At 47.1% G+C, this 24,483-nt stretch overlaps 1 protein-coding gene across 4 annotated transcripts in view; it reads left to right on the top strand.

Moving 5' to 3' along the window:
• Positions 1-24,297, top strand: part of LOC128769787 (rho GTPase-activating protein 29-like) — a 30,241-nt gene extending 5,944 nt beyond the window's left edge. The window contains exons 3-22 of one of the 4 annotated variants that reach the window (XM_053883768.1): positions 7,039-7,182; positions 11,255-11,351; positions 11,457-11,529; positions 11,657-11,717; positions 13,315-13,464; positions 13,630-13,694; positions 13,796-13,906; positions 14,890-14,970; positions 15,151-15,309; positions 15,944-16,081; positions 16,529-16,716; positions 18,437-18,588; positions 18,796-18,930; positions 19,247-19,345; positions 20,882-21,045; positions 21,102-21,290; positions 21,454-21,591; positions 21,806-22,032; positions 22,283-22,577; positions 22,640-24,297. In XM_053883768.1, the coding sequence (XP_053739743.1) occupies positions 7,039-7,182; positions 11,255-11,351; positions 11,457-11,529; positions 11,657-11,717; positions 13,315-13,464; positions 13,630-13,694; positions 13,796-13,906; positions 14,890-14,970; positions 15,151-15,309; positions 15,944-16,081; positions 16,529-16,716; positions 18,437-18,588; positions 18,796-18,930; positions 19,247-19,345; positions 20,882-21,045; positions 21,102-21,290; positions 21,454-21,591; positions 21,806-22,032; positions 22,283-22,577; positions 22,640-23,629 (3,656 nt within the window). In that variant the 3' untranslated portion in view covers positions 23,630-24,297. Of the gene's footprint in view, positions 1-7,038; positions 7,183-9,773; positions 9,931-11,254; positions 11,352-11,456; positions 11,530-11,656; positions 11,718-13,314; positions 13,465-13,629; positions 13,695-13,795; positions 13,907-14,889; positions 14,971-15,147; positions 15,310-15,943; positions 16,082-16,528; positions 16,717-18,436; positions 18,589-18,795; positions 18,931-19,246; positions 19,346-20,881; positions 21,046-21,101; positions 21,291-21,453; positions 21,592-21,805; positions 22,033-22,282; positions 22,578-22,639 lie in introns of those variants that run through there. The other 3 variants (XM_053883766.1, XM_053883767.1, XM_053883769.1) reach the window with 3 other exon arrangements.
• Positions 24,298-24,483: the final 186 nt, after the last annotated feature.

Below are 24,483 nucleotides of genomic sequence, written 5' to 3'. Positions count from 1 at the left end.
ACCATCCAGGTCTCCTTGTCTCTTCTCCGTCCCAACCCCCTAACCTTCTCCGCTTCCACAGAGCTGTAGACAGTAGATACCAGTGCACCACAGAGTGACTCCGGTTGCCTCTAATGCAAAGACATTTCACCTATTTGTTCAAGAGCCGGCTGCTCCTCAGAGGGAGCAAGCTGCAAGATGTTTTCCTGCGGTGGTGCTTGGATTTACGGCGCTGGTGGCTCCATGTTTGTGTAGATCGGTCACGCTGATGACGGCGGGGAGGATTATCGACGAAGAATGTCGGGCCGGTGACGGAGGGCAAGCTGGTGGAGCTGGTTTCTGCTGGTGTTGATTTAGGAAATGTAGGGCAGCACATGTGACGGCATTCTAACGGGTCGACGCATATCCAAGTGACAAATCCGATTCCCAGTTTGATTGTTCAGATTTGTTCCATCACGAGGGCTAAAAACGTCCTCATTCATATCAAAGTGGTCCGGTTTTCTGGTGGGAGGAGGGACTCGCACAAAACACACACATGCAAGTATTTACTGACACACAAAATAATATAAAAAAAAAAAAATCATTCACAGCATTTAATTAAAACAAGAATACTGAAAAATACTGAAACTATTAAGTGTGTAACTTTATAGTGTTGTTTTTGTTATTGAACAATTGAACTGAAAAGTTAATATTAGAATTACATTAAGAAAAAAAGTCCAAAATACAGAACTATTTAAATGATGTGCATAGAAACAGGTAAATTTCTTTGCAAAGAAAACAGTCTAATACAACTAAGTTAAAACAAATAGTGTAGATTCTCTCCCGCCCCACCTCCGAGTTCTTTTCTTCACCTCTGCTGTTGCTGTTTATAGTCACTGTTAGCCTGCGGTGGCTGTATGCAAATGTTTGAGTCTGAATTCCTGGAGTGTTGTTGATTCAAGGATGTCATCTTGTCGTGCACCTGCTGTAAAGTTCCTAACTGAGTGTGAAGGGCCCGCTGTGACAGCGAGGGCCCCGGACCTCACACCATGTCGCGGACCAAAAGTTTGGAGTAGCTGTTTACAGATCTCCTGCTGTTTACTGTCTGCGTGATGTCAGCGCTCGTCTCCGTCTCCAAACAAGGTCTGAGCGACACTGAGGCTGCCGCGTCTGTTTGGACACGGAGGGCCAGCAGGGGGGAGGAAATTAGTGTTAGGAGGTCCTGGGCAAAACAGATCCACCTGTCACAGATCAGGTTGCGGGCAACTATGTGAGCCTGTGTTTGTTGTTCCTGCTGTCGGATCAAGAGGTGAACAAAGAACTTGGACTTCATCTGCTCTTGAGGAATATCTGGTGCTTGTGACCTCGCCTGTGAGTGGACTTTATTTTGGGGACTCACTCGACGGTGTGTGATTCTTGCGTCTTTACTTGGTAGGAATGGTTTCGGTTGTGATTTGTCTCAACATGCTCAAGTGTGTGGTGATGAACTTCTGAACCAAGATGGCCTCCTCCGCCACTGTTGGGTCCCGGACGGACTTCCAAATATCTGCTACACAACATTATAAATTATTATCCTCTCAGTCATTTGGATTACATTTTATGAACTCAGGATTGTAGTTTTTCTCATTTTGGAATTTAGACCCTATTAAAATAATAGTTTTATTTTTGTGAAGCATCTGACCAAACCCTCTTGATCCACTACTCATCTCCCTTTTATTTCCTCTTTGCTCCTCTCCTTGCTTAAAAGGCTGCGTACCCAGTGGAGGGGTGGCTTCTTCAATGTTAGGAAAAGCTGTTCCACCTCAAGTAATGGTCCGATCACTGAACCTGCAAAGTTACGGAAGACTTATTTGACAAGAGGCGCGGGAAAGGTTCTAATACAGTGGAAATGCAGCCGTATAATAAGAGAGGAATGACGTCTTTCAATGTAAACTCAACCTGAGCCCGAGGACATTTTTGCAACCTGGATATTGTTTAAGTTGCCACGAGCAAAAATGTATGACTCATGTCGACATGTGTCGATACAGTCCTGACAGAACGCATCTGTTTCGCCGGCTTTTCATCCACATGAGTAAGCACCCGCCACCGTGTGTCATCCGCGTGGAATCCTGGCAGGCGCAGCCACTTCTGGAGGGAAATCAGTCCGTCATCCAGGGCTGCCGGTGTAAATCCATCGCCCCCCTCCCCTCGCTCCACCAGACCGGAGGAGTGACTCTGCTTTAGAAATATGGCCTCTGCTGCCTTCTCGGTGAAGCCCTGCAGCTGTTTCCCAAGCAGAAATGTGTGTGTCACCAAATTTCGCTGAGGCTTGTTTCATGTTGAGCGGCGTGCGTGTCCGGGCAGGAGGGTTGATTGGCGGTTGTTATCAATGGAGGAGCAGAGGCCGTTCCCTCCGTCGGGACACCTGAAGATTCCTGTTCCATTGATCCACCCCCCGACTTGAGTCGACAGTTCTTCCTTTCGCCAGCCAGTGACTACCTGAAATGACTCCTGGCCTTTCACCCCAAAGTGTTCATGGTACACTGCCATATAAAGATGCTGATATTTTTCGCATTTTCACTTATAGCTTCCAGCTATTGTTTATCTTCAGAGGGTGTCCGCAGTGCCCGAAGCTTCAGGCTTACTTTCTAGGTGGGGGTCAAAGAGATATTCCACCAATCAGCTGGTCAATGTTGCGTCACAGATTTTTGACTAATAATATGTCATCGACAAATCGACCAAGTGTGTATGTCTTATTTTAAAATAAGAATAAGAAAAATGGGGTGTCCTCAAGGTGTCTTGCCCAAGACGAGAGCATACCATTTTCAGTGCAAAGACACCCCGGCATCCTGCTAGCTAAAAGCATAGCATGGTATTCCTCGCTCTTGTTCTGGATTTATTTGTTTATATCATTCAATTCTGATTTATTTACTTTTTCTATGGAATTCATACTCTATCGTTTCGTGTTACAACGCACTTGTGTGCATTCGTGATGAAAGTTGACCTGAAACGCCTGGAGTTTGTGTCATCAGTGGCACCACAGAGCAGCAGTGAGCGGCAGGCCTGTTTTTTAGCTCTAGTTTTTCATAAAACATCCTGTGGCTGGGCGTGGCCGTGATGGGTGCGATAGAAGCGATGGTGAAGCGATAGGTTTTGCTTTCACGTTGGCTGTGAGAGGCCTGGTCGTACTGGCTGATAAGCGACCCCACTCTTTTATGGATGTTCCTCTGGTTAGATCGTAAAAGGCAGGTGAAGCAGCTGAAGTGAGACCCAGACTTCCCTCTGCTTGCTCTTATTGGGGAGTACCAAGGTGTTCCAAGGTCAACAAGAATCAATTGTCCTGGGTCAGTCCCGGGGGCTCCACCTCAGTGGGAAGGTGTCTATAGACATCTGGACAAGATGCGTGAGACACCTCAACTGTGGAAGAGTGGTGAAAGAACTAGGCCCTAGAAATGTAATCTGAAAGTATGAGCACCACCGATGCCTCTGTTTGTCAGGTGAAGTAGCATTATCGGCCCCGATAAAGCCAGATTCAAGGCCATCAGGAAAAGCTAACTGAGCGTGGACGACCACCGGCTCATCCCACCTCTGTTAAAAAACAAAGCAGCCTTGAAGAGCGTCGGTGATCACAGAGGGGGCCGCCGTTAAACAATACGACCAGGCACCATGACCGGCCGCCGTTATCTCCCACGGAACAATGCTTTCGGCCCACACACACAATTAGCCGTGATTTTCCACTGGGCTCCTCCACGCCATTGTTATGACAAAGGCAGTCACCAGTGGTCTCTCGCCAGCGTCCTCCCAGGAACCCTCGCGCACTATTTGCATCCCAACAATAGCGACGATCAGTAGGCGCTGTCACTGGCCATTAACCCGTGTTTTGATGAACGTGTTGGTGCTGGGACTGACGTCGGGATGGTGGTCGGGTGATGAATGATCCCGATCTAAAGAGTCTAATTACAGCTCAGATAATCTGCCCCGTCGATGTTATCGTCTGCAATTACGAGTTAACTGGACTTGCCACACATATTGAGAAGAGATGGGGAAGCAGTCATTTTACTGCCAGTCTGATCGGTGTAGGATCTGTATTCTGACGCTCCGGAAAGGCCTGGGTCGAACTTATTTGGAATGTTACTCCAGAGCCTGTAAACATCCCAACTGTTCACACCTTCACTGAAGTGCTAAACACATCGCTGCTAATTGAATCCCGTTTTTCCTTGGCGGGAAAATGAAACGGCTTTGAAACCTCTATCCCACTTCTGACATGCTAAGCTATGCGAATGCTAATTCTGTTGCGGTTCCTCATTATTTTCCATATGCTAACGTCGTATCCACGCGCTCCTTTGATGAGGAGCTGGACGCTAATGGCCCCCGACAAAAATAGGCAGTTGACCACTGCTAAAGGAGGGGGTTGAAAGGAAGAGGTGGGGGGACATAATGAGGGTCTTTTGTCTGCGTTGGATGAGACTTCAAAGTGTTTGTTGTTTAGCAGGAAGCGGCTTCACGCCTCAAGGCCGCCGTGGCCTGCTACCTGGTCTTGTTTTGAGCGTCCTCAGACTGGGGTCAAGTTCTTTTTTTCTTATACTAAAGTGGCTCCACTGTGCTCTTGACTCATGAATTCACCCGACCCCCAGCATTCTTCCGCACATTGAATCCATGATTTTCCAACTCTACCTCGCCCTGAAGTGAATTTTCAGTGTAACGCTGAAGTTAGCTTCCCGTTGCTCTCGCGGAAACTCAGGTTAACGCAGGCTATTGTGAGCGTTAAACGTCCGATCTAAGATGAGCGACGCTGCCTTGCAGTGATGTTGCTCACTTCAGCTGCCTCAGATTTGTGTTCTTTACATTCTTGGCTCGACGCTCCTTCATCACGTTTTACGACCCTATATTTGATGTGTGACTGAGGGAGGAGCTTCAGTGCGTCACGTAGCCTTTAAACATCTGAAGCTTTCAGTTTCACCCCCTCAATAATCCGTTTTTAGCTTCTAATAAACTCACCGCCGTTTGATACCAAACAGCTGCCTGTTTTTTATGCGCCGCTGTGGCCCGGCGTCTTAAAAACTCCACCGACTCGTGTTTTCAGTGGAGAAGCGCCTGCTGTGTGGAGGAAGGTTTAATGAGCTTAGTGTCGCTAATATAAACCTGACTGCTGCCTTGAGCGAGCGCTGGTGAGTTCTGACGCCTCTGGTGCTCTCTGTCCCTGATAGGAAGTTGTTTCTATCCAAACTTGTTGGACCGCTCTTAAAATATTATTAGACGGCAGCCACTTGACTTTTAGAGCCGTAATTAATGTCTGATTGGTTATTAAGTTAAATGCAGCTGCGTCTCGAGGCGTGACGCTGACATTCACGAGGGATTGTTTAAATATCTGGTTAGTTTTCATGAAGTAATGGGTTGATTTAAAAAGTTGGGCTCTTTATAGATACTGAAATGAAGGGACGCGGATGCCTGCATTGAATGAAGATCGTCTTCAGTTTAGTGCAGACTTTGTTGTTTATTTAAAATGATTAAATAATAATATATTATATAAGGGAAAATGTTCTGCATAAAATTCAAATAAATTATATTCCACATATAGGCAATAAATATTGAATAATTGTTTTTTACTTTAAGGATTTTTTAAAAATAGATTTCTATATTGTGCCATTTTTAACATCTGTTATATTTCACGAAAATATTTTCTTGTTTTTTTTTTTTACAAATACATTTTTAAAATGTCATTAAAGAATATTAATGTTTCATCTTTAATTTTCAGATCTCTTTGTAAAACTATTGAAATAGTATATAGATAAAACACATTCCTGAAAATTCAAAACTGTCTTATAATTTGAGAAACATATGGATAAAACTGTTGAAATACGTCAGCAATCATCACTGACATGGACACTTTTTAAATTCTTAAATGTTCATATTATAATGAATGAATAGAATTTATATTAAAAAACTATAATAAAAATGCTATTTTTAAAGTTACAGATAATCATAAAAAGTAAACCACAAAATTAAAATAATACTTGTGTCTTTGTGTGTGAAGTGTGAAGAAAAGGCAGCTGACACGCTGCACACGTTCGCTTGGCAAAATACACAGTAGCGCAGTGTTAAGTACATTCTTTTCCTGCCTAAATATCCTCAACATGATTCCCCTGTTTTTGCCCCGAGTGTCTCCCGACTGCCGCTGGAGATCACCAAGCTTTATCAGGATCTCCAAGGCCTGCAGAGGATCAAACAAACAACCTTCTTTGTCTGGTCGCCGCAAACCTGCGGCTGCAAAGATGCTGCGTAAACTAGACTGCAGAGACTCCCACTCGCTCGCTCATGACCACAAAAGTGCAGGCAGCGCGTCGTCTTCAGCGGCGTCGCCTCCAAATGTTCGAAGCATGACTAAGGCAGAGGAACCAGTTCACTGAGATTCTCGCCTCCGCCACCGAACGCAGTGAGATTTGGCCTGCAGCAGGACAAAAGGGAGTTTCGTCACACTAATCGTGTATAGATAAAAGTGCAATTCTTTTGTTGGGCACGATAGCAGAGATCCTAAAAATGCCGAGAATTAGGCCACATTGCTGCTTCGGTATAGGAACAGCTCTGGCTTTAAGAGGGCGGCTCACCTCCCGCACGTCTCATGCAGAAGGCAACACTTTCTTTTTCTGTTTCCTACTTTCACTTGTCACCATGAGTTTGAGTCACAAGAGCGTTCACACATGCCGCTCTCTGTCTCAGTCACAGACAACAGTTCTTTGTAGATGACACTGGGAAGTGGTTGGAGGTTCTTCTCTGCCAAGAATGAGGAGCAAGCACGATGTATCCTGGTGAAGAACCTGAAGAAGGAAACGTGGACTCTTTCCTGGGTGGCTATAATAATAGAACAGCTCTCTATCAGTTCAGGAGATGCCAGTAGAGGCGCCAAGTTTGGATGTCTTTCTAGTGTGGTACGTCAGGTCCGTCCCACTTGGAGGAAACGTTGGAAAATATTAGTCTCTGGTCTCACCCTCAACCTGTGGAACACTTCCTCAAGTTTCTCTGTTTTGATCTCACCAAACTTTGGAGGTTTTCGAGGCGTGAAACTTTCAAAAATAATGATTTTCCCCTCTCATCTCTCTGCAGAGAACCAGGATGGTCTTCAGCAGGTGGTCCAGGAGCGTTTGGCGGAATTGCTGCGGGTCCTCAAAGCTGTCATCGGCAAACACCCCACCCTAAATTCGGTGGATATTCTTGGAACAGCTGGCACTGTCATCGCCAAGACCAAAGGTCAGTGCCGCTCCTGTTGATGTTCTCATGAAGGCAGGTAACAGACATGCCCTCATGGTGGCGTCACACTTCTGAGCTCAGGGCGAGAGATGAACATATGGCTCATTCGAACAGGGTTAATTCTCTCTCGGATATCGCCGCATATTTACACTGACCCGCAGGCTGCATCAGCAGGCGGCTCATTACTCAGACTGGCTTCCTCATTTTATCACCGTCGTCAGGTATGAAGTGGTCGTACCACCCTGTCAGATCACACCGTCCCTGAAGCAGCTCCGCGTTCTATTTTTACCTCCCCATCTAACACATGATCGTGCTGGACTTGTTGCTATTTGATGCTTAGAATGGAGGTTAACCTACACGCTCTGTTTAACCAATTAATGCAGCCATTAGCTCACTAATGATATCAAAGCATCTCTCAGCAAACCGGATAGACCAGACCTTCACGTTTCAGCTCCAAATCTATTTTCTTTTTTTACACGTCTCATTACACACTGTGCGTAAATCATTTCACTGTGGCACCAAGTGCAATTTGCTTGTGCAGTCACAAAATAACAGGAACAAATGCACAAGTGTGTTGCAAGTTCCCTTTTTTTCTGGAGGCTTGAGGACAGCTTCAGTTGATTGACAGGGGAGACGGGATTACGCCAGATGGCGCGTTGCCGTCGAAAGTTTGTTTTATTCGGTTCAAGACGCCGAAATTGGCGTCATTTGTGGTGTCATTGACTGGCACTCGCTAGCAGCTTATTTCACGCCCTAGCTCCAGTAGGCTAAAGCACAGTGTGTACGGAACACCGGTTGGAATTCTCTGGCGTCGACTGCGCTCACCTGCAGTGGACATTCACGAGACCGCAATCACGGAGCGGAGGCCTCTAATAAAACAGGTATCGACTGCAGTATTATCTTTCTGGTTTCAGTTGGCGCGGAAAGCCAAGCTGTCAAACATAACTCAAGGTTATGAGGGCAACTCCCAAGATGGACAAGTTATCCTGAGCCAAATTCACATGGACATGGTAGGCGTTCACACGGCCGGGTTTGTTTGTAGTTTACAGTGCAAACAGGAAGTACCGGGGATTGTTTTGTTCCAGTCGGCAAGTGAAAAAGTACTGCGATCGCTAATGGCCAATAAAAGCTCTGGTTCTTGGCAAACCCTTTAAAGGTTTCTAATGTACATGTGGACTGTCAGTGACCACCAGAGGGGGCCTCAGAGTGGCGCTGTCCTCTGGTCCCTTGTGGCCAGTGAGGAAAACAATTGGAGTCAGTGGTCCATTTGGGCTGAAGACAGGAGAGATGAGAACTCAAAGGCTTGGGAGATAAGACGCCATGAATGGCTTGCCTCTCTGCTAATGTTTCTCTTTGATGCTTGGTCATGACACCCGGGGCGGTTGGAGAGTTGCCAGAATCTATTAGACCAAGAATCCTCCTCCCTGGCCTCGCTCTTCAAACACATGCTTGCCAAACCAGTTCAAACGCTATTTACATGCAGATATTACACACTTTTCCAAGTCGGCACTCTCATGAACGGTGGATACAAAAGAAAACATCCCGAAAAGACCTTTAAGATTTATTCACAACTATATTCTCTGGAATTCAGTCGGACCTTACTGAGCTACCTGTGATGACTCATTTCGATTCGGTTGAATTCTGGCGTTTAATCAGTTTGTTTTCCGTCGCAGTGACTCACCTGAATGTGTAGGAATCAGAAATACCATAATCTCGACTTGTGCCCGTCCAGTTCAGTGAGCGGAAGAGTGAAAGGCACTTCCTGTTGACTGATCCGTGCCCGCTCATCCACGCAAACTTTTACGAGAATTGTGATTCCAGACTTGGTGAATGGTTTGGACAAGTTTGTCTTGGGTAGTTCAGTCACAGGACCTTTTCTCCCCAACCCATCTTGTGTCCCCACCGATTGTAGCACTCTTTTTGGGGTGCAGGGACTTGGCGGGTGACGACAGCGTGAGTAATCCTGCTGGGGTTGCAGCTCATGATTGAAAGATCTCCTGTCCAATCATGTGTCACAGTTATCAGTGCCCTTGTCGGCCCCCTAGTGAAGCGCACCCAGAAAAGGTCTGGGTCAGGTCAGTTATCTTGGCCCTTTTTGGCGGTGGAAACGCCCTTTTATGGGTAACTACCAGGGATGAACTGACCCAGACCTGCTCACGATTTCCTGATTTAGTTTAGTCGGACATGTAGAGACACCAGACGATGCTGGTATTTTGGGGACCTGCTCGACTTATTTCCTACTTAAGCTTTTTTTCACTTCAGTTTTTACTTATTTTATTTTATATTGTTGGTATCCAACACCCTGATAAATTCTTGCCGTGTTCGTACAACACTGACGATAAACATTTTTCCTGATTCAGTCCTGGATTCAGCTCCAATGTCAAGATTGTTTTAAGACGTGGTGCAGCGCAGGAAACAATGGCGCGTCGACAGGAATCATTTGCATGTTTGACTCATGAAGAGGGGGGTTGAGCTCTGGAATGATTGTTGCGGGACCCACAGGATGTCCTGAGGATGAGGTCAGTGCAGAGTTGTGCACCAGCATTCAGGGGCAGAGAGGTGGACTGTAAGGAGGTCCACTCCTCCGCCTCTCCATTCTCTTGGTGTCCTCGAGAGTCTTCCTTGATTGCGGACTTAACTCCTGGCCTTTTTTGATCAAAGTCGTGCGACTGCTAAGAACCGGATTTGCCGCACGGAGTCGTACAGTACGGTGTGATTTCTGGATAGGCTCCGCTGCCGTCAGTGAAGGTAAGGCATGGCATGGTTTTCGATTTAGGTTCCACGTCGCAGACCTCAAGCTGTGTGAGTGCTTCCTGTTGCAGCACAGACAGGAAGTACTCAGCTATGTCGAGTTTCACTTGCCTACAACTGGGATTGCAAATACCTTGGTGCTGACAAAAGCGTTTCCTGAGGAGGGAAACTCTTTGCACACAATCTTGCCGCTGGATTCACTCTTCCCATTGAGTGTGCGTTTCAGCCAGGCTGGCACACTTTGGTGAAACATCGTTTAACTGTGAGACCAAGTTAAGGGTCAAGGATGGACTCAGATTAAACGTGAGAACTTCAGCGTACCTTTCAGAAGGTGTGTTGAAGCTGATCTTTCTTCTGCAAGTCGACGATATAGTAGCAATGCTTAGTTTAGCTGTTGCGGATTACCAACAATTCAGTCCGGTATGAATGTCAGTCGCCTGCGTGGCCTTAATTCGCAGCTTAGTTTGAGCCACCGCTCTGTAATTTGGCAGCAAGAAAAAAATCATCACCACAGCAAATGGCTTGAGTTGAAATGTCCCCCAGTGAAGGTCTCTCCCCCAGCAACAGGACAACCAAGCGGTGCTGCTTACTGATGGAACAATATCCTTCCAGTGTTTATTTCTATTGACGCAACCGTGCTAATATCTAGTCTTTGAGATTCATTCATGAAGCCTTGTTTGACTGGTGTCTGACTCAAACTAGAAATTGATTTGGAGTTAGACTGATGTAGCGACATCTTCTGGGCAAAACTACAGAAGAAACCTTAGTGTAGTTGTGAGTTAAATCTTCTATCGCAACTGTCAGTCAACTATACTGTAGCACTGGGGTCTTGTTACGTGACAATGTATAGGTTGAAAACTAGTAAAGAGGTTTAGCCCATGTTTGTTGTGTTGCACTTGTGAGAATCATTTAATATCATGATTCATTAAAAAAAACAATGACTAATTTTGTGAACATCGAGGTAGACTTGCTTGCTTGCTAGCGCTGTGTAGATGTTCTGTGGCGAATGTCCTTTTCCAAATGATACACAACCATGTCAGTATTGTTTTTGGGTGTCAGCAGTGTAGTTGACCTTGTTTCTTGCTGCGTCATGTTTTTAAAAGAAGTCAGAACTGCACAAAATCTGACTTCAACCGGCTGGTTTGTGAAACTCAAACGGGGCAGTGAAATTTTATTAAAGTACAGCAAAGTGACAGAAAGCCCGTGGGACACTGGCTTTACTGTAAACTGGTTGAATTCTCCGAAAGGTTCACCTATTTTAAGCACCACGCTTGTTAGTTGCTCCTTTGCCTCAAGCTCTTTTTGATCTGTCTCCCCACAGGAATCAACTTCCAAGAACTGAATTTGGAAAACAGCAAAGGAATATTCGCGGAGATACACTCATCCATTGACACTTTGGCGTTCACGTTCGGCAATGTGTGAGTATGACTTGTGAAGCCTGTCAATGATCTCCCAGGATTTTGTTTCAGTTCCACTATTGAGGGTTACAGTTTGCATTTTCCTTTGATTTCCGCTCACCGCAGAGTTTCTGCCTTCCTTATGGGAGATGTGGACAGCGGCTCAGGGTTGGGGATCCCCCAGACCAGGAGGAGCAGGGTGAGCTTTAGTCCCCCCCACAGACTTTCCCAGATGAGATTTAGTGCCTGACACAAGCTCGCAGCTCTAAATCGAGTCAACCTGCCTTTGATGTTGGGCTGATTATCTAAACCCATTTGCTCCTCAGTCTTTCGACAGCCTGGCTGTGGACCCTGAGGGGTATGTTCCAGAGAAGAACGAGATCACGGGTGAGTGCTGTGCGTGGACTGCTCTTAGGCGAGCGGGATGTTTATTTTGAAATGACAATGGCCGAGGATGCTTGAGGATTTTGGCACAGCGGCTCAGATTGTAGCGGCTGAGGGACTGAGGCTTTGGCCCTTGAATGCCTGAGGTAGACCCACCCTAAACCTCCGCTTCCACCCCTGTTATTTCTGCTCTTATTTTCACTGCGAGCTGCTCCGTCGCCCCTCTCCGGCCACGTATCTCACATTCCTTCCTCGTTTAGGAGCATTTCCGTGTACGATGGGAAACACATGTGATTTGACTTGAGCCAGACCATGTGTGGAGTTCGATCAATAATTTAAAACTCAGTGCAGTCATCGTTGGAACAAATGTTATTGCTCTTCTGGAAGTCTCGGATTGTTTTGTTTCGGGAATTGTTCGATCAACCCCCGCTGTGCCCCTCACACTGCCGTCAGCGCTGTCCTATTTCTCAGCGCACACTCCAGCCAGCTGGGGGCAGTACATGCCAAACTGCTGTCTGAGAACAACTAATGCCACCACGAGAAGAAGCTGTCTCTGCTGACACAACTGGCTCTGTTGTTGAGTGAAAACAGTCCTCTGTCAAATGCTGTTGATGTGATTGAAAACCACAGTGTTTTCTTCGCCGACTCTCACGCCATTTGTTGCATCTTGTCCTGTGTAGCCTTGGACACAATTTCACGTCATCGGCTATCCATTTGCTGCAGAAATCCGGGTGGAAATCCACCTCTCCAGGCGGACTCAAGTCTGGGGCCTAAGCCTGGTTCGTTTGTGTTCACACCTAAGATGTTTAGGTCATGCAGAACATGGGACGTTCCAGGGTAGTCACGCAAGTCACATGCTACTTTCATCCTGCTAGCAAAGTGCCTAGCTTTTACTTGAACTAGAACCATGTGTGGATTGTGTAAATGTTCATCAAGTCCACCTAATCCAAGACGAGTCGAGCACACAGACCAAGTAGAAGGCTCAGACCGAGACCAATGAGGAGGGTGAGAACAAGCCCTCTGAGTCTTGGTCTCTGTACGCTCTGATCTAGTATCTTATCTCAAGTATAAGACAAGGTTGATTATGTGCCAGCAATGCTGGGACTGAAACAATTTATGAAATAAATCTTCTGTTTTCAGTCAGTGGATTAGTGCAGGATAAACGTGCAGGGCCAGTCACAGGGACTTGTTTTGATGGTCCTCCCGAGAGACTCTTTGACTTCAAATGATGAGCGTTGCTAAAATGTGTGAACGTAGCTTAAAACCCATTCCTGTTGTTTCATGTGTCGCTTTGAGTATCTGATGGTTGACAGTGCTCCCGACCCTCAGTGGCCTCCATTGCTAGCCCCATAGATAGACACAAACGTGTGCTGTCTGGTGGGAATCTGTGGTTGATCCAGCTCGTCATTGAATCCAAGATTCCTCAGCGCCATCCCTCCCTGACGTGTGGACTAGAAACCCAGATACAAAAACTGCGGCATCATTTCCTGCTCAAGCTGGAGGCGTTTTACACTTTTCGTTTGGCTGTTGTGCCAAGCATATTCAACAGTTTGTGTGCAGCCGTCTTCTCAGTGCGTGCGTGACTTCTCTGCTGCTCCAGGCCCAGATCTGCCCTTGTCACGGGAGGAGGAGGTCGACCTGGCCTTGCTGAAGAACGACAGCGGGGTGGAGGCGGCTCTTCTCTACGCCAAGGCCTGGTCCAAGTATATCAAGGATCTTCTGGCCTGGATGGAGAAAAGACTGACCATGGGTGAGTTCTCACGGCCCACTTGGCTGCCCCTCAAGTGGGCCAGGAAGTGGGCTTCATAAGAGGCATTTTTCAAGAGATCTCATTGCTGATGTGGTTCCCTGGACCTGGGCAGATAGCTGTACTTTATTGCCTTTTATTACCCAAATCTTTTCTTCCCTCGCTCAGACATGGAATACGCCAAGAGCTATGCTAAAATGGCCGAGTCTGCCAGGAACCTGGCGAGTCAGCAGGTAAATCAAGTCCCGGCTTGACGCGCTGCTCTCTGTAGGGAGGCCGGGCTGATCAGCTAATATTTAAACGTGTGTCACAACCGTACCTACTCCATCCTCAGGACTACATGCCCTTCAGCGAAATCTACGTTTCCTCCTTCAAGAACGACATCGAGTTCAACCAGCTGCTGCTGCAGACTGCGGCGGCTCTGCAGACCAACAAATTCATCCAGGTGAGGCTCCAGCGTCGCCGTGTCACATGGAGGAGCGGCTCCGCCTCCACCCACTCAGACCCTCGCCACTAAATCCAGATTACCACCCACGACCTTCACATAATCTGCTTCCTCCCTGTATATTTAGATGTAAGAGGCCGCAATATGACAACGTCACACTTACACCCCCGATAGCAGAAAGTGTCAGGTCTGATGTGTGACACTTGGCTCCACTGATGGTCAAGAAGCAGCGTATGAGCCCTTTATGAAGGGAGTGTGACGCACAGAAGACCTGGGTTTGCTTTGATTTGAGGCTGTGTTGTGTGTTGAGTGAGTCTACAGTTCAAATAGATCATAAATCAAACTAAGACGATTTATTTGAGCTTATTTGCATGTTTAAAAAAAAAACAAAATTTCACTTTGATTCAGTTTTTATGGCACTGTGTAAAACCTAGACACCAAGAAAATGAGAAAAGAAATAGTGGATTGGCGTGAATAACAGATGAATCATGAAAAATTTAAGTGTAAAAAACAAATGTACATAATCCAAGCAGTTAAATTTGTCTCACTGCTTCTGACATTTTTAAAAATATTTGAATTGAATATTATTTGGTTGGCGATCATCCAGGTTAAAAGCCCAGGTTCTTTGCTTTTTTTTGTTTGTGTTTTTAAGATAAAAGTATTTTGATTTTAAATGTAATTTAATTTTAGAAAAAAATGAACATCAGTTGCTTTTTTTGGTGAAAATGGTTTTATTTATTTTTTACTCCGATTGGCAAAAGGTGTTTCATTATCTTGTTTTCTGTTGTTGCTGATGAAATATTTTTATCGTCGGCAACAATGCAGCCTCCAGCGCCGTGACCGCGTGTTGCAACACACAGGGAACGTGACCCTTGAATTCCACAGTTGAGACAACTTGTGTATGTTTTTAGGGCTTGTTTATTTGTCTTGAGCGTGTCTGGTTTTAGGTTTGCTGCAATGTAATTGTTGGTTCTGTCCTCAAGCCTCTGCTGGCCCGCAAGAATGAGCTGGACCGGCTGAGGAAAGACATCAAGGAGCAGTGGCAGCGGGAGCAGAAGAAAATGGTACCTCGCTGACGGTTTTACAAATGTGACTGTTGCAGTTCAGCATGTTTTTCTTTTAGCAAATACTTTCTCATTGGAATAATGAATTGTAAAGTGGAAGTGAGAAACAAGTTTCTGTTTATTGCGACTCATTGTGGTCACATGACGTGGCCCGGCTGGTGGTTGTGTGTGATGCAGCAGGAGGCGGCGGGGAACCTGCGGAAGGTGCAGGCGATGACGGCGCAGCGGAGGGAGGAGTATCAGAAGGCTCACTTATCAGCCAGCCGCTCCCAGGAGGAGCAGCCCGGCAACAGACAGCTGGACAAGAAGAGGAGGCTGGAGGAGGAGGCGCTGCAGAAGGTAGGAGAGAGATAAGAGAAGGCTTCAGGCCTCTCCCACCGAAGCTCATTTAGTCCTCTGAATCACCAGACATTTCCTCGCTTCTCTTTTCAAACCTTTTCTTTCAAAACGAAACGTTTGATGTGTTCTATGATTTTCTCAATTTAATGTGGTCAACCAAGCCTTTTTTTCTTTGACAAGAAAAAAAGATATAACATAAAATAATAAATAAATAACACAATATAAAGCAGTTTTCAAAATTAAATAATACGGAACTACCACCACTGATAATCATAAAAAAACAAGTTTATTGAAATACTCTTATTCAAAGCAAATTATGTTTCACTGAAATCACCCTAAGTTATTTAGTATTTTGTATTGTTTTGGCTCAAATCATTGATTTTTTTCTTTTAATTTTTAAAAGAATATATTTAAATTTGAAATTTATGTCATTTCATAGTTAACTGTTTTTAAACCAAAATAAATAAACTGAAGATATTTAAATAATAATAATAATCAGCAGCTATTTCCAAATCTTGACTCAAGTCTTTTGTTCAACCTGTGAAGAGTCTCGAAAGTCCTTTCGCTGAAAATAATAAGTTCATCTCATGTGGCTGTTAGTCATCTTCATTAAATTTTTTTTTTTTATTGGAAGGCGGAGGAGGCCCAGGACCAGTACCAGAGCTGTGTGGCAGACGCTGGCGTCAAGCGCATGGACCTGGCCAACGCCAAGAGCACCATCCTGACACAGATCCGGGAGATGGTCTTCCAGTGTGACCTGACTCTCAAAGCCGTGAGTGAAGTGCTGCTCAAGCCGTCTTTGGTTCAATATTTGAGAAGGTTGTTGGTGCAAGCCTGACCTCATTAACCCTTTAACAACTAGGGATTTTATTTTATCGATTTATTTTTTGCTTTTTTTTTAATATTTATACATTTTGGGATTTTTTAAAACTATATATCGATATATGTTTTTGGGTATTACTCATCGGTGAATCCAACTGCTATGGTCAGGCAAAATTTAGTTTAAATTTAGTTTGGCTTGTTAACTGTTTACAATGAGTTTGCACATGGATCAACTGATGCAGTGCATTATGGGAGCCTGAGTAGTGGTTCGGGACATTATTGACAGATGTTGCCATGTCAAGCACCTCAGAATGTGTTTAATGTCTCCATACATGCAAGAACATTGTCTATAAAGTTGCCCAAATGTGCCTCACCACTGATCCCATGTCCCTCTCAGGTGACTGTGAACTGGTTTCAAATGCAGCAGGGTCAAACCGTGACGCTCCCGACTCACTACCAGGCTCTGAGCGAGAACGCCAAGCTGTACGAGCCGGGCGAGTGCTACTCCGAGTTCGTCCGGAACCTGCCCAAAAACGTGCCCAAAGAGCGCTTGCATTCCGATTCCATCTCGTCCGACAACGCCAGGTAAGCGCCCACTCCTGCATCCAGAAATTTGATGTGAATTCAGTGGAACAGGAAATGAATCTCAGACAGCTGGAACGCCCCGAGTGTTTCCTGTGATGCTCTTATGAAACCAGCGCTGCTTTCCTGCTGCTGCAGCCATCAGCGACGTGCGCCGTTTCAAACCAGTGGAGTCACTCCCACTTGTTTAGACGCGTCAGCGCCGCAGCAGAGGTAACAATGAGTCAGAGGAAGCTGGAGAGTGTCGAGTGTTTCGCTTCTTCCTCAGGAAATGTCTGTGGTGCGGCTGCGGAGGTTTAGACCGTGAGAGTTTCTTTGCACCTTCACCTCTGGGTTTAACTCTCCTCCAACTGTCACACATGGACGAGCGACTCGTGATTGCTCTTCTTCATGTGTCCTTTGATGACCTGTTGAGGGTGTCCCGGGCTGCTGGGACAGGCTCTGACTCCCTCTTGAACTGTCAACAACAAGTCTAAATAGAACGCAATTTCAATTATCGTTGGCTAATTTTAGCATCTCTGTGCTTCACGAGGCTTGGAGGCTGAAACAGGCAGGGACATTTGGGGTGTTTCCACATGAATTATTGACGTTTGTAATCTCAGTTCGCAAGAAAACAAGCCGCAGCTTGAGCACCGTCATCATTTCCACATTTCAAAACACTCATCCATTCCATTATGACCTGGTGTTACGTTCTAAAAGCTCAGGATTGGCCCCTTGATTTTGACATGAAGGGAATTGTTGAATTTCACTTGACTCTTTTATTCTTAGTCGTAACTGAAGCTTCAGGCCAAATCTATTCTCATCACTTTGGAAATGACGGCCTTTAACAGTGACATGTTTTTGCCATGATTGTTTTTGTGAAATGGGGAACACACATCACAGTAGTCTGGCTGTTCTGGTCCTGATTTTCCCCCCTGATGCTTTTCTCTGATCAGATTGTCCTCTGTTCAGAGGTGTGTTTTCAGGTCTCTGAAAACAGGCCCAACAATATTTAGGATGAAAAGTCTTCATGCCACCAGGGGGAGCAGCCAAGAGTCAAATGTTGATGACAAAAACAAACTCCAAAACCTACATGGCAACATTGATCATGGAGCTGTTGCACAAAAGAGGATGGCAGTGTTGTAGGAGGCAGTGGTCGGTGAGGATGGAGAATATATCACCACTGGAGGACATAGTATTTCCGCTCTTAATGTCTACCTCAAGTCTCATAAGAGCTACGTATAGGCTAGTAACAGCAACACTGCCCCCCGTGGTTTCCAGTGGTGCTACTCATTTTGGCCCGTATCTAAGCTTTGTGGAAACGTGCAGAAATGCAGAGGAAATAAATGCACAGGCAGAAGTTTCCGTCCGCATCCGAATCCGAACATAATGTTGAGCATAAATGGGCCTTAAATCTCACTCCCACCAGCTGTTTTCCTTCCATGAGCAGCGTGTGTGTTCCTGTCATGAATTTAGTTTTTCTGTTTTCAATTCTTGATTTTCTGTCCTAAGATCACCCATGACCAACATCACCTCGCCCAGGTCCACGTTACATGCTGTGTTTCACGTTTGTTGCGTTGTTTTATCTTCATCAACACCAGATTTTGGGTCTCAGACAGATTTAGAAAGAGCTAATATTTGCACGCCGCTCCTCCTCTCTTCTTTGTCTTCTCCGTGTGAAGGTGGCTCAGTTGATGTCCTTCTCAGATATTTGTCAAAGTCACCTCTGTTTTTATGCCGGCAGGTTTGTCTTCAACAAAAGGTCAGTGGGCAGCACTCACTCCTCCCACGGCAACCTGTCGCAGACATCCATCACCTCCTGCGACGTGCTGAGCGGAGACGAGGTGGACGGCAAGACCGGCGCGCCGAGGTCCGACAGCAGCACCGACATTCAAGGTGACCGATCAAAACTCACACCAGAGAGTGAGAATAAAGAGCCCAGTCTTTCAGTTTCATCTGACAATTTGAGGGGCTTCTTGTACCGAGAGTCTTATTCACCGCTGACTCACCCTCACTGCCTTGTCTGTGTGACCCGCGCCTCTAAAAATAGCACGAAAAACAGCAGCTCTAAGAATATAGTGTGACTGTGGGCGTCTCCCCCAGCAGTGAGGACGCAGCCTCCGCTCCGAGTCTGGGCCTCCAGCAGCCAGGGCAGCCAGGGCGGGATGTGCAGCGACTCGGAGAGCGCCGGCGGCAGCAGCGAGTCCCGCTCCTTGGACTCCCCCACCGCCAGTCCAGGTTTGACATGAACATTCCTCCTGAATTACTCTCATATTATGACCACCTGCCTGTTATTGTTTAAGTTCTGTGATGGCTTTGTTGTGGTGAAAAGAGGAGGAAAGTGTGAAGATGAGTGCTCATTATTGCTGTTATCCTCAACAATCATTGCTGTTCATGTCTCACACTTGACGTTCAGCTCAGTTCAGTTCAGTTATTTCAGTGTAACTTCCTCTTGGTGAGTGAGATGTTCCACTTCCCTCTACGACACTCAGATTGTGCATTTGACGCGATGCTGATGGTGTTTGGAGGTGACTTCACAACCCTCTCCATGCAGGAGACTTCAAGCGACGGCTGCCCAGGACCCCGTCCACTGGAACCATGTCGTCCGCCGATGACCTGGACGAGAGGGAAGCGCCGTCGCACTCCAGCAACGGTGAGGGCGGCTTCTCACTCTGCGTCAGTCGCGCCATTCTTTTGGAATTGTGCACCGAGTGGAAGGATTTAGGAGATTAGCGACACCGGTTTAACGATTTAGCAACATAATATTCACACTAACGTCAGCGGGCCGCCGTCATGTGAGGACTTGGTCCACCGCTAATGCTCAGCTACTGGATGGTCACATGATATTCACCTTTCTTCTCAAGTTGTTGATGCAACTCAGAGGAGAGTCAGGCCTGTCAAACCTAAGGTGTGTGGCCTGAAGGCGACAGACTCTTAGAAGCTGTTATTATGTTCTTATAAGAGCTACAGGGGTGGAAAAGGTTCTATTGGCAGCACTACTGAATATTCATTTGAAGATGTCATTGACTGACATTTCGAAACTTTCAAGTTTTGTTGTTTATCTTGTAAACAATGAAGAAAAAAAAGTCATTTGTACTTGGCTGTGTCAGTATAATGCAGCCACACCTTTTGAAACACAAGATTTTTACAGAACTTTTCATGATAATGATTGTGTCAAATTTAATGGTGTCAGACAACATTTTTCCTTCCAGCTATTTTTATTCCTGATAAAAAGCCAGTTCCATTTCTGGAAATTCAGTCAACAAAATTCCTGTTTGTTTCAGCTCCTCTGTTGATGTGTTTGCCTCCAACATCGCCATCATGAGCATCCGCCTGGTTTTTCTTTCTGTCCTTAGTGACCTTTGTGTTGATTATTTTAACTTTTCCAACTACTACTTTCAAAATCTATCAAATATATTCATTATTATCTGTTATAAATAATGAAAAACCTCATGAAAAATGAAGCATGTCAACCCTAAAATCACTCAAAGCCGTCAGAAACAACATTTCTACGGTTACACTTCAATATTACTGTGAGTCTCATAAGTTCACTTTCACTTTCCACTTCTTATTTCTTCATCTGCTCACTCCCCCTCACTTTCAGAGTCAGAGCTGAGGAGGATATGTGGAATTTAGAAGTATGATCAACGCCACATAACTCAAGCAACAAATCAATGCAACTTTAAAAATGTCACCGCATGTTTTCACCTGGAATTAAGACGTTTGTGGTGAGTGTGTGTGGAAAACGAAAGTGAAACAGTTATGAAATGAAAGTCTTTCATCACTAGGATGAAAAAAAATGCTGTAAATAAATATAAATTTAAGTTTTATTTAATGAAGTCATTTCTAAGATGAATGACTTCTGACGGCTTCAAAATAAAAGTCTGTAATTTAACCGGATGAAGTTCTGTTCTCTTTCATTGAAAGTGATGTTATTAATAATAAACTAACAGACTCATAAAAAGATTCTTTGTTGGAGAGACACAGAAGAGATAGCTGTTTGTGTTGGCGTGGAGCTGCTGCCTCCTTCCTGTATCAGCGCTGACCTCTGTTCCTCCCAACATTTGTTTTCAGGAAGTGCAGACACCTGATCTCCATTATTGTTATGATCGGACGCCGTAGTGCGCGCTCACATGTGACTGTTGGAGGTTTTCTCTGGCACTCTGACCAAGCTCCCGCTGCTCCGCAGGTCTGGCAGAGATGGTGACCGAGACGGCCAGTTCTCCCGGACCCTACCGGAACGCCCAGATGTCCAAAGCCGCCCAAACACACAAGCTGAGAAAACTCCGAGCTCCTTCCAAGTGCAGGGAGTGCGACAGCCTGGTGGTGTTCCACGGCGCCGAGTGCGAGGAGGTTGGTGGGACTTCTTCCTTCCTTGACTCCGTGTTCACTGGCTGTTTTGTCGTCAGTGCTCCCTGGCCTGCCACAAGAAGTGTCTGGAGACGCTGGCCATCCAGTGCGGTCACAAGAAGCTGCAGGGGAAACTGCAGCTCTTCGGCATCAGCTTCACCCAGGCGGCCAAGAACAGCCCGGACGGGATCCCCTTCATCATCAAGAAGTGCACGTCGGAGATCGAGAGTCGGGCACTCAACATCAAGGTGTGGCTCGTGTCGGGGCTTGTGATAACAGCGGTCTGATGTGGAGACAGGCGACCCGAGCCGTGGCGGGTGGAGAGAGCTCTGTGATTACCTGACGCTTTGTTTCGCAGCACATGAAAGTGAACCGGTGTCCTCTCTCTCCCACCTCAACTGTCTTCTGCAGGGGATTTACCGCGTCAATGGCGCCAAGTCACGAGTGGAGAAGCTGTGTCAAGCGTTTGAGAACGGGAAGGAACTGGTGGAGCTGTCGGAGCTCTCGCCTCATGACATCAGCAACGTCCTCAAGCTCTACCTGAGACAGGTGCGTTGTTGAGCTCATATTTCGTGGGAAGATCCGCTTCAGACCAGAGTTTGATACTAGAAATATCAAGTTGTTTCAACAGTGGGGCAGACACCATGTGTGAAGGAGAAAAAAAGTGAAGTTTGAGATGGAAAAATGACCCTTTGTGGGGGAAAAAAACGGTCCAAGTTGTCAGCTCTGGTCAGAACATTCTTTTGCTTCTTCTCTCCTGCAGCTCCCCGAACCGCTGATCCTGTACCGGTTCTACAATGACTTCATCGGCTTGGCGAAGGAGTACCAGAGGGTGATGGTGGACGAGGCCGACCCGCTCAAGTGCACCCAGAAGACGGAAGTACCGAGCGCTCCCCTCCAGCAGGTCGTGCTCAGGATCCGAGACCTGCTGCGGCAGCTTCCTGCTGCCAACTACAAGACCATGCATCACCTGATCGCTCATCTCAACAGGTGGGCCGTGTTCAGTTGACAAGGCGCCCCCTGGAGGTGGTTTGAAGGCATCGTTTTGGTGCTGTGTACGGAAAAATATACTCATGTTAATAAACTAAATATTATAAAACTAATATCAATATTGTAATAGACTAAATATATTTTAAATACAATTTTTTTCTGACACTTTTCACATCATGAGGATGGAAAAAATGAAGTCCAACTTCAGGGACCATTTGTGAACAGGTGTAATTCCCCTCCTCTCCACCAGGGTCGCTGACCAGTCTGAGGAGAACAAGATGACCGCCAGCAACCTGGGGATCATCTTCGGCCCCACACTGGTGAAGCCTCGGCAGACGGACGCCCAGGTGTCCCTGTCCTCCCTGGTGGACTATCCCTTCCAGGCCCTGATGGTGGAGCTGCTGGTGCGACACTTCCCCGTGGTCTTCGACTCCTCCCACCTGTCTCCCGCCGACCCATCCAGCCAGGTGTCGCCGAGGCTCACGCCTCAGGAGAAGCTGCAGCGGCTCTGCAGACACTCCACCTCCATGCTGGACATCAAGGAGGTGAGCGGAGTGGTGAGGGGGGGCGTGTTGGCTGTGGCTAACGGTGCGCGTGTTCCCTGCAGAACATCAAAGTTTACAAGCGGTTCTCCTCCGTCATTCCGTCCTCTCACATCCTGAACGAGGTCCAGGAAGTCCAGCCGGGAACCGACAGAACCCAAGTCTCTGACTGCGACGGACTCAACGGCAACGTGGGTGAAGAAGGTCATAGTTCAAACTTGGCATCCGGGCGACCCAGCGTCACCGGCGGGTCGAGCGTCGCGGTGCCGAAGGTCCAGCTGCGGCCGCCCAGAACTCGACAGTCCCGGCCGGTCAGCATGCCTCTGGAGCGGCTGCCTGCTCCCGCCAACCGGGCCCACGCCGGCAGAACTGACGCCGAGCCGGTGGACGACTCCATCCCGGAGCTGACAGAGCCGGAGAAGTCCGTCCAGGGTGGCTCTTCGCGGGTCAACACCTACTTCATGCCCTTCCTCGACACGCAGGCCCTGCAGAAGAAGACCTGGGACAAGAAGTACAAGCGCTACGACGTCACACCCCGGACCGCCATGATCATCGCCAACCTGCCGTCCAGCAGCTCCATATCGCCACCTCTGAAAACTGACCCGCCGCTTTCCAGCTCTGCCTCCGTCAAGAAGCAGGACAGCGACCGGGATCAGGCTGCCGGCGAGTGCAGGAGCTCCCCGCTCACGCTCCGGGCTCCCAGGACTCTGCAGCCTCCCCCGGGGACTTTCTACAAGCCCCCCGTGTCCAGCCGAGCTCGGACAGTTCCAAACTGGACTACGACGGTCACCACCGTCACCACCACGACCACCGTGTCGTCGCTTGCTCCCCATGAGCAGGTGGCCACCTCCCCACCCGTGTTCAGCAGCCAGACGCGGCTCCAGTCGCAGGACTCCACCGACAGCGCCGTCGACGCGGGACTTTTCACGCCGCCGCCACCTCTGTCCCCGCCCTCCAGCGCCCCCGACGACCCCAGCGAGACCAAACACGTGTACCAAAGACTGCGCCCGCGCCGCATGCAGGAGCTGGAACACAGAGAAGCTCACTTCGTCTGAGACTCACCTCCGCTACTGTATATAGCTTTTTCTACCCAAAACAAACCGGAAAAGTGTTACCCTAATATATTAAAGTTTATTTACTCGCGGGCGCAGCGGCTGGTACTCACAAGGTCACGGATTCAAACTCCATTTTACAGTGAAACAAACCTATCATTTTTATTGGTACAGAAGAAAAAAGAATTTTAAAAGCAAGTTGATTCTGAATTGTGTCTTTTTATTTGTCGTAATCTCGCAACGCACTTAATGACCGTTGGAAATTCTCGTGTCGATGTTAAATTAAGAGACTTCATGGGCGCGATGGTGGCAAATCTGTGAGTAGTACACGGTTTGTCGGCTTGTGTGAGGCGGGGAGACCTGCAGCCCACCTCGCTGCAAGTAAAATATATTTTCCACTATTCATGATGTCCGTCTGTTTTCCTTCCCATCTGCCTGTTGCTAATGTGCTTTTGTCTGCGTTTGTTTTTGGGTGAATTTCGACACGGAAATGTTTGGAGGGAACCTCTTGACGCTGTAATTTCCTCCCACGGCTCAGAATCACGCAGAGCTTTATTGGCGTCTGTGAGGCTTTATTATGATGCGGATGTCCGTCGCTCTGCCAAGTGTGTTTCTTTGCCTCTAAATGTGGGTGTCCTGCACCCCCCACCCCCGTCACCCACCCTGCTGTGACCCTAATCTGACCGAAACTGAGCGACCTCTCTAACTCTCTGACGCCTGGAACGCTCCCCCATTTCACAGCAGCCTTCGGTGGTAAGGTCCGGTTTGTGTTGTCACCTGTACCCCCCTCCTGAGTCAGGTCTCCCCCCCCATCTCCCTCCCTCCCTCCCTCCCACAGAAGGGATGACTGTTGTCTT

Source organism: Synchiropus splendidus, chromosome 13, assembly GCF_027744825.2.
Source record: "Synchiropus splendidus isolate RoL2022-P1 chromosome 13, RoL_Sspl_1.0, whole genome shotgun sequence".
Lineage (NCBI taxonomy): Eukaryota > Metazoa > Chordata > Actinopteri > Syngnathiformes > Callionymidae > Synchiropus > Synchiropus splendidus.
Note: the sequence above shows the minus strand (reverse complement) of the source record. Positions and strands in the feature narration are given on the sequence as shown.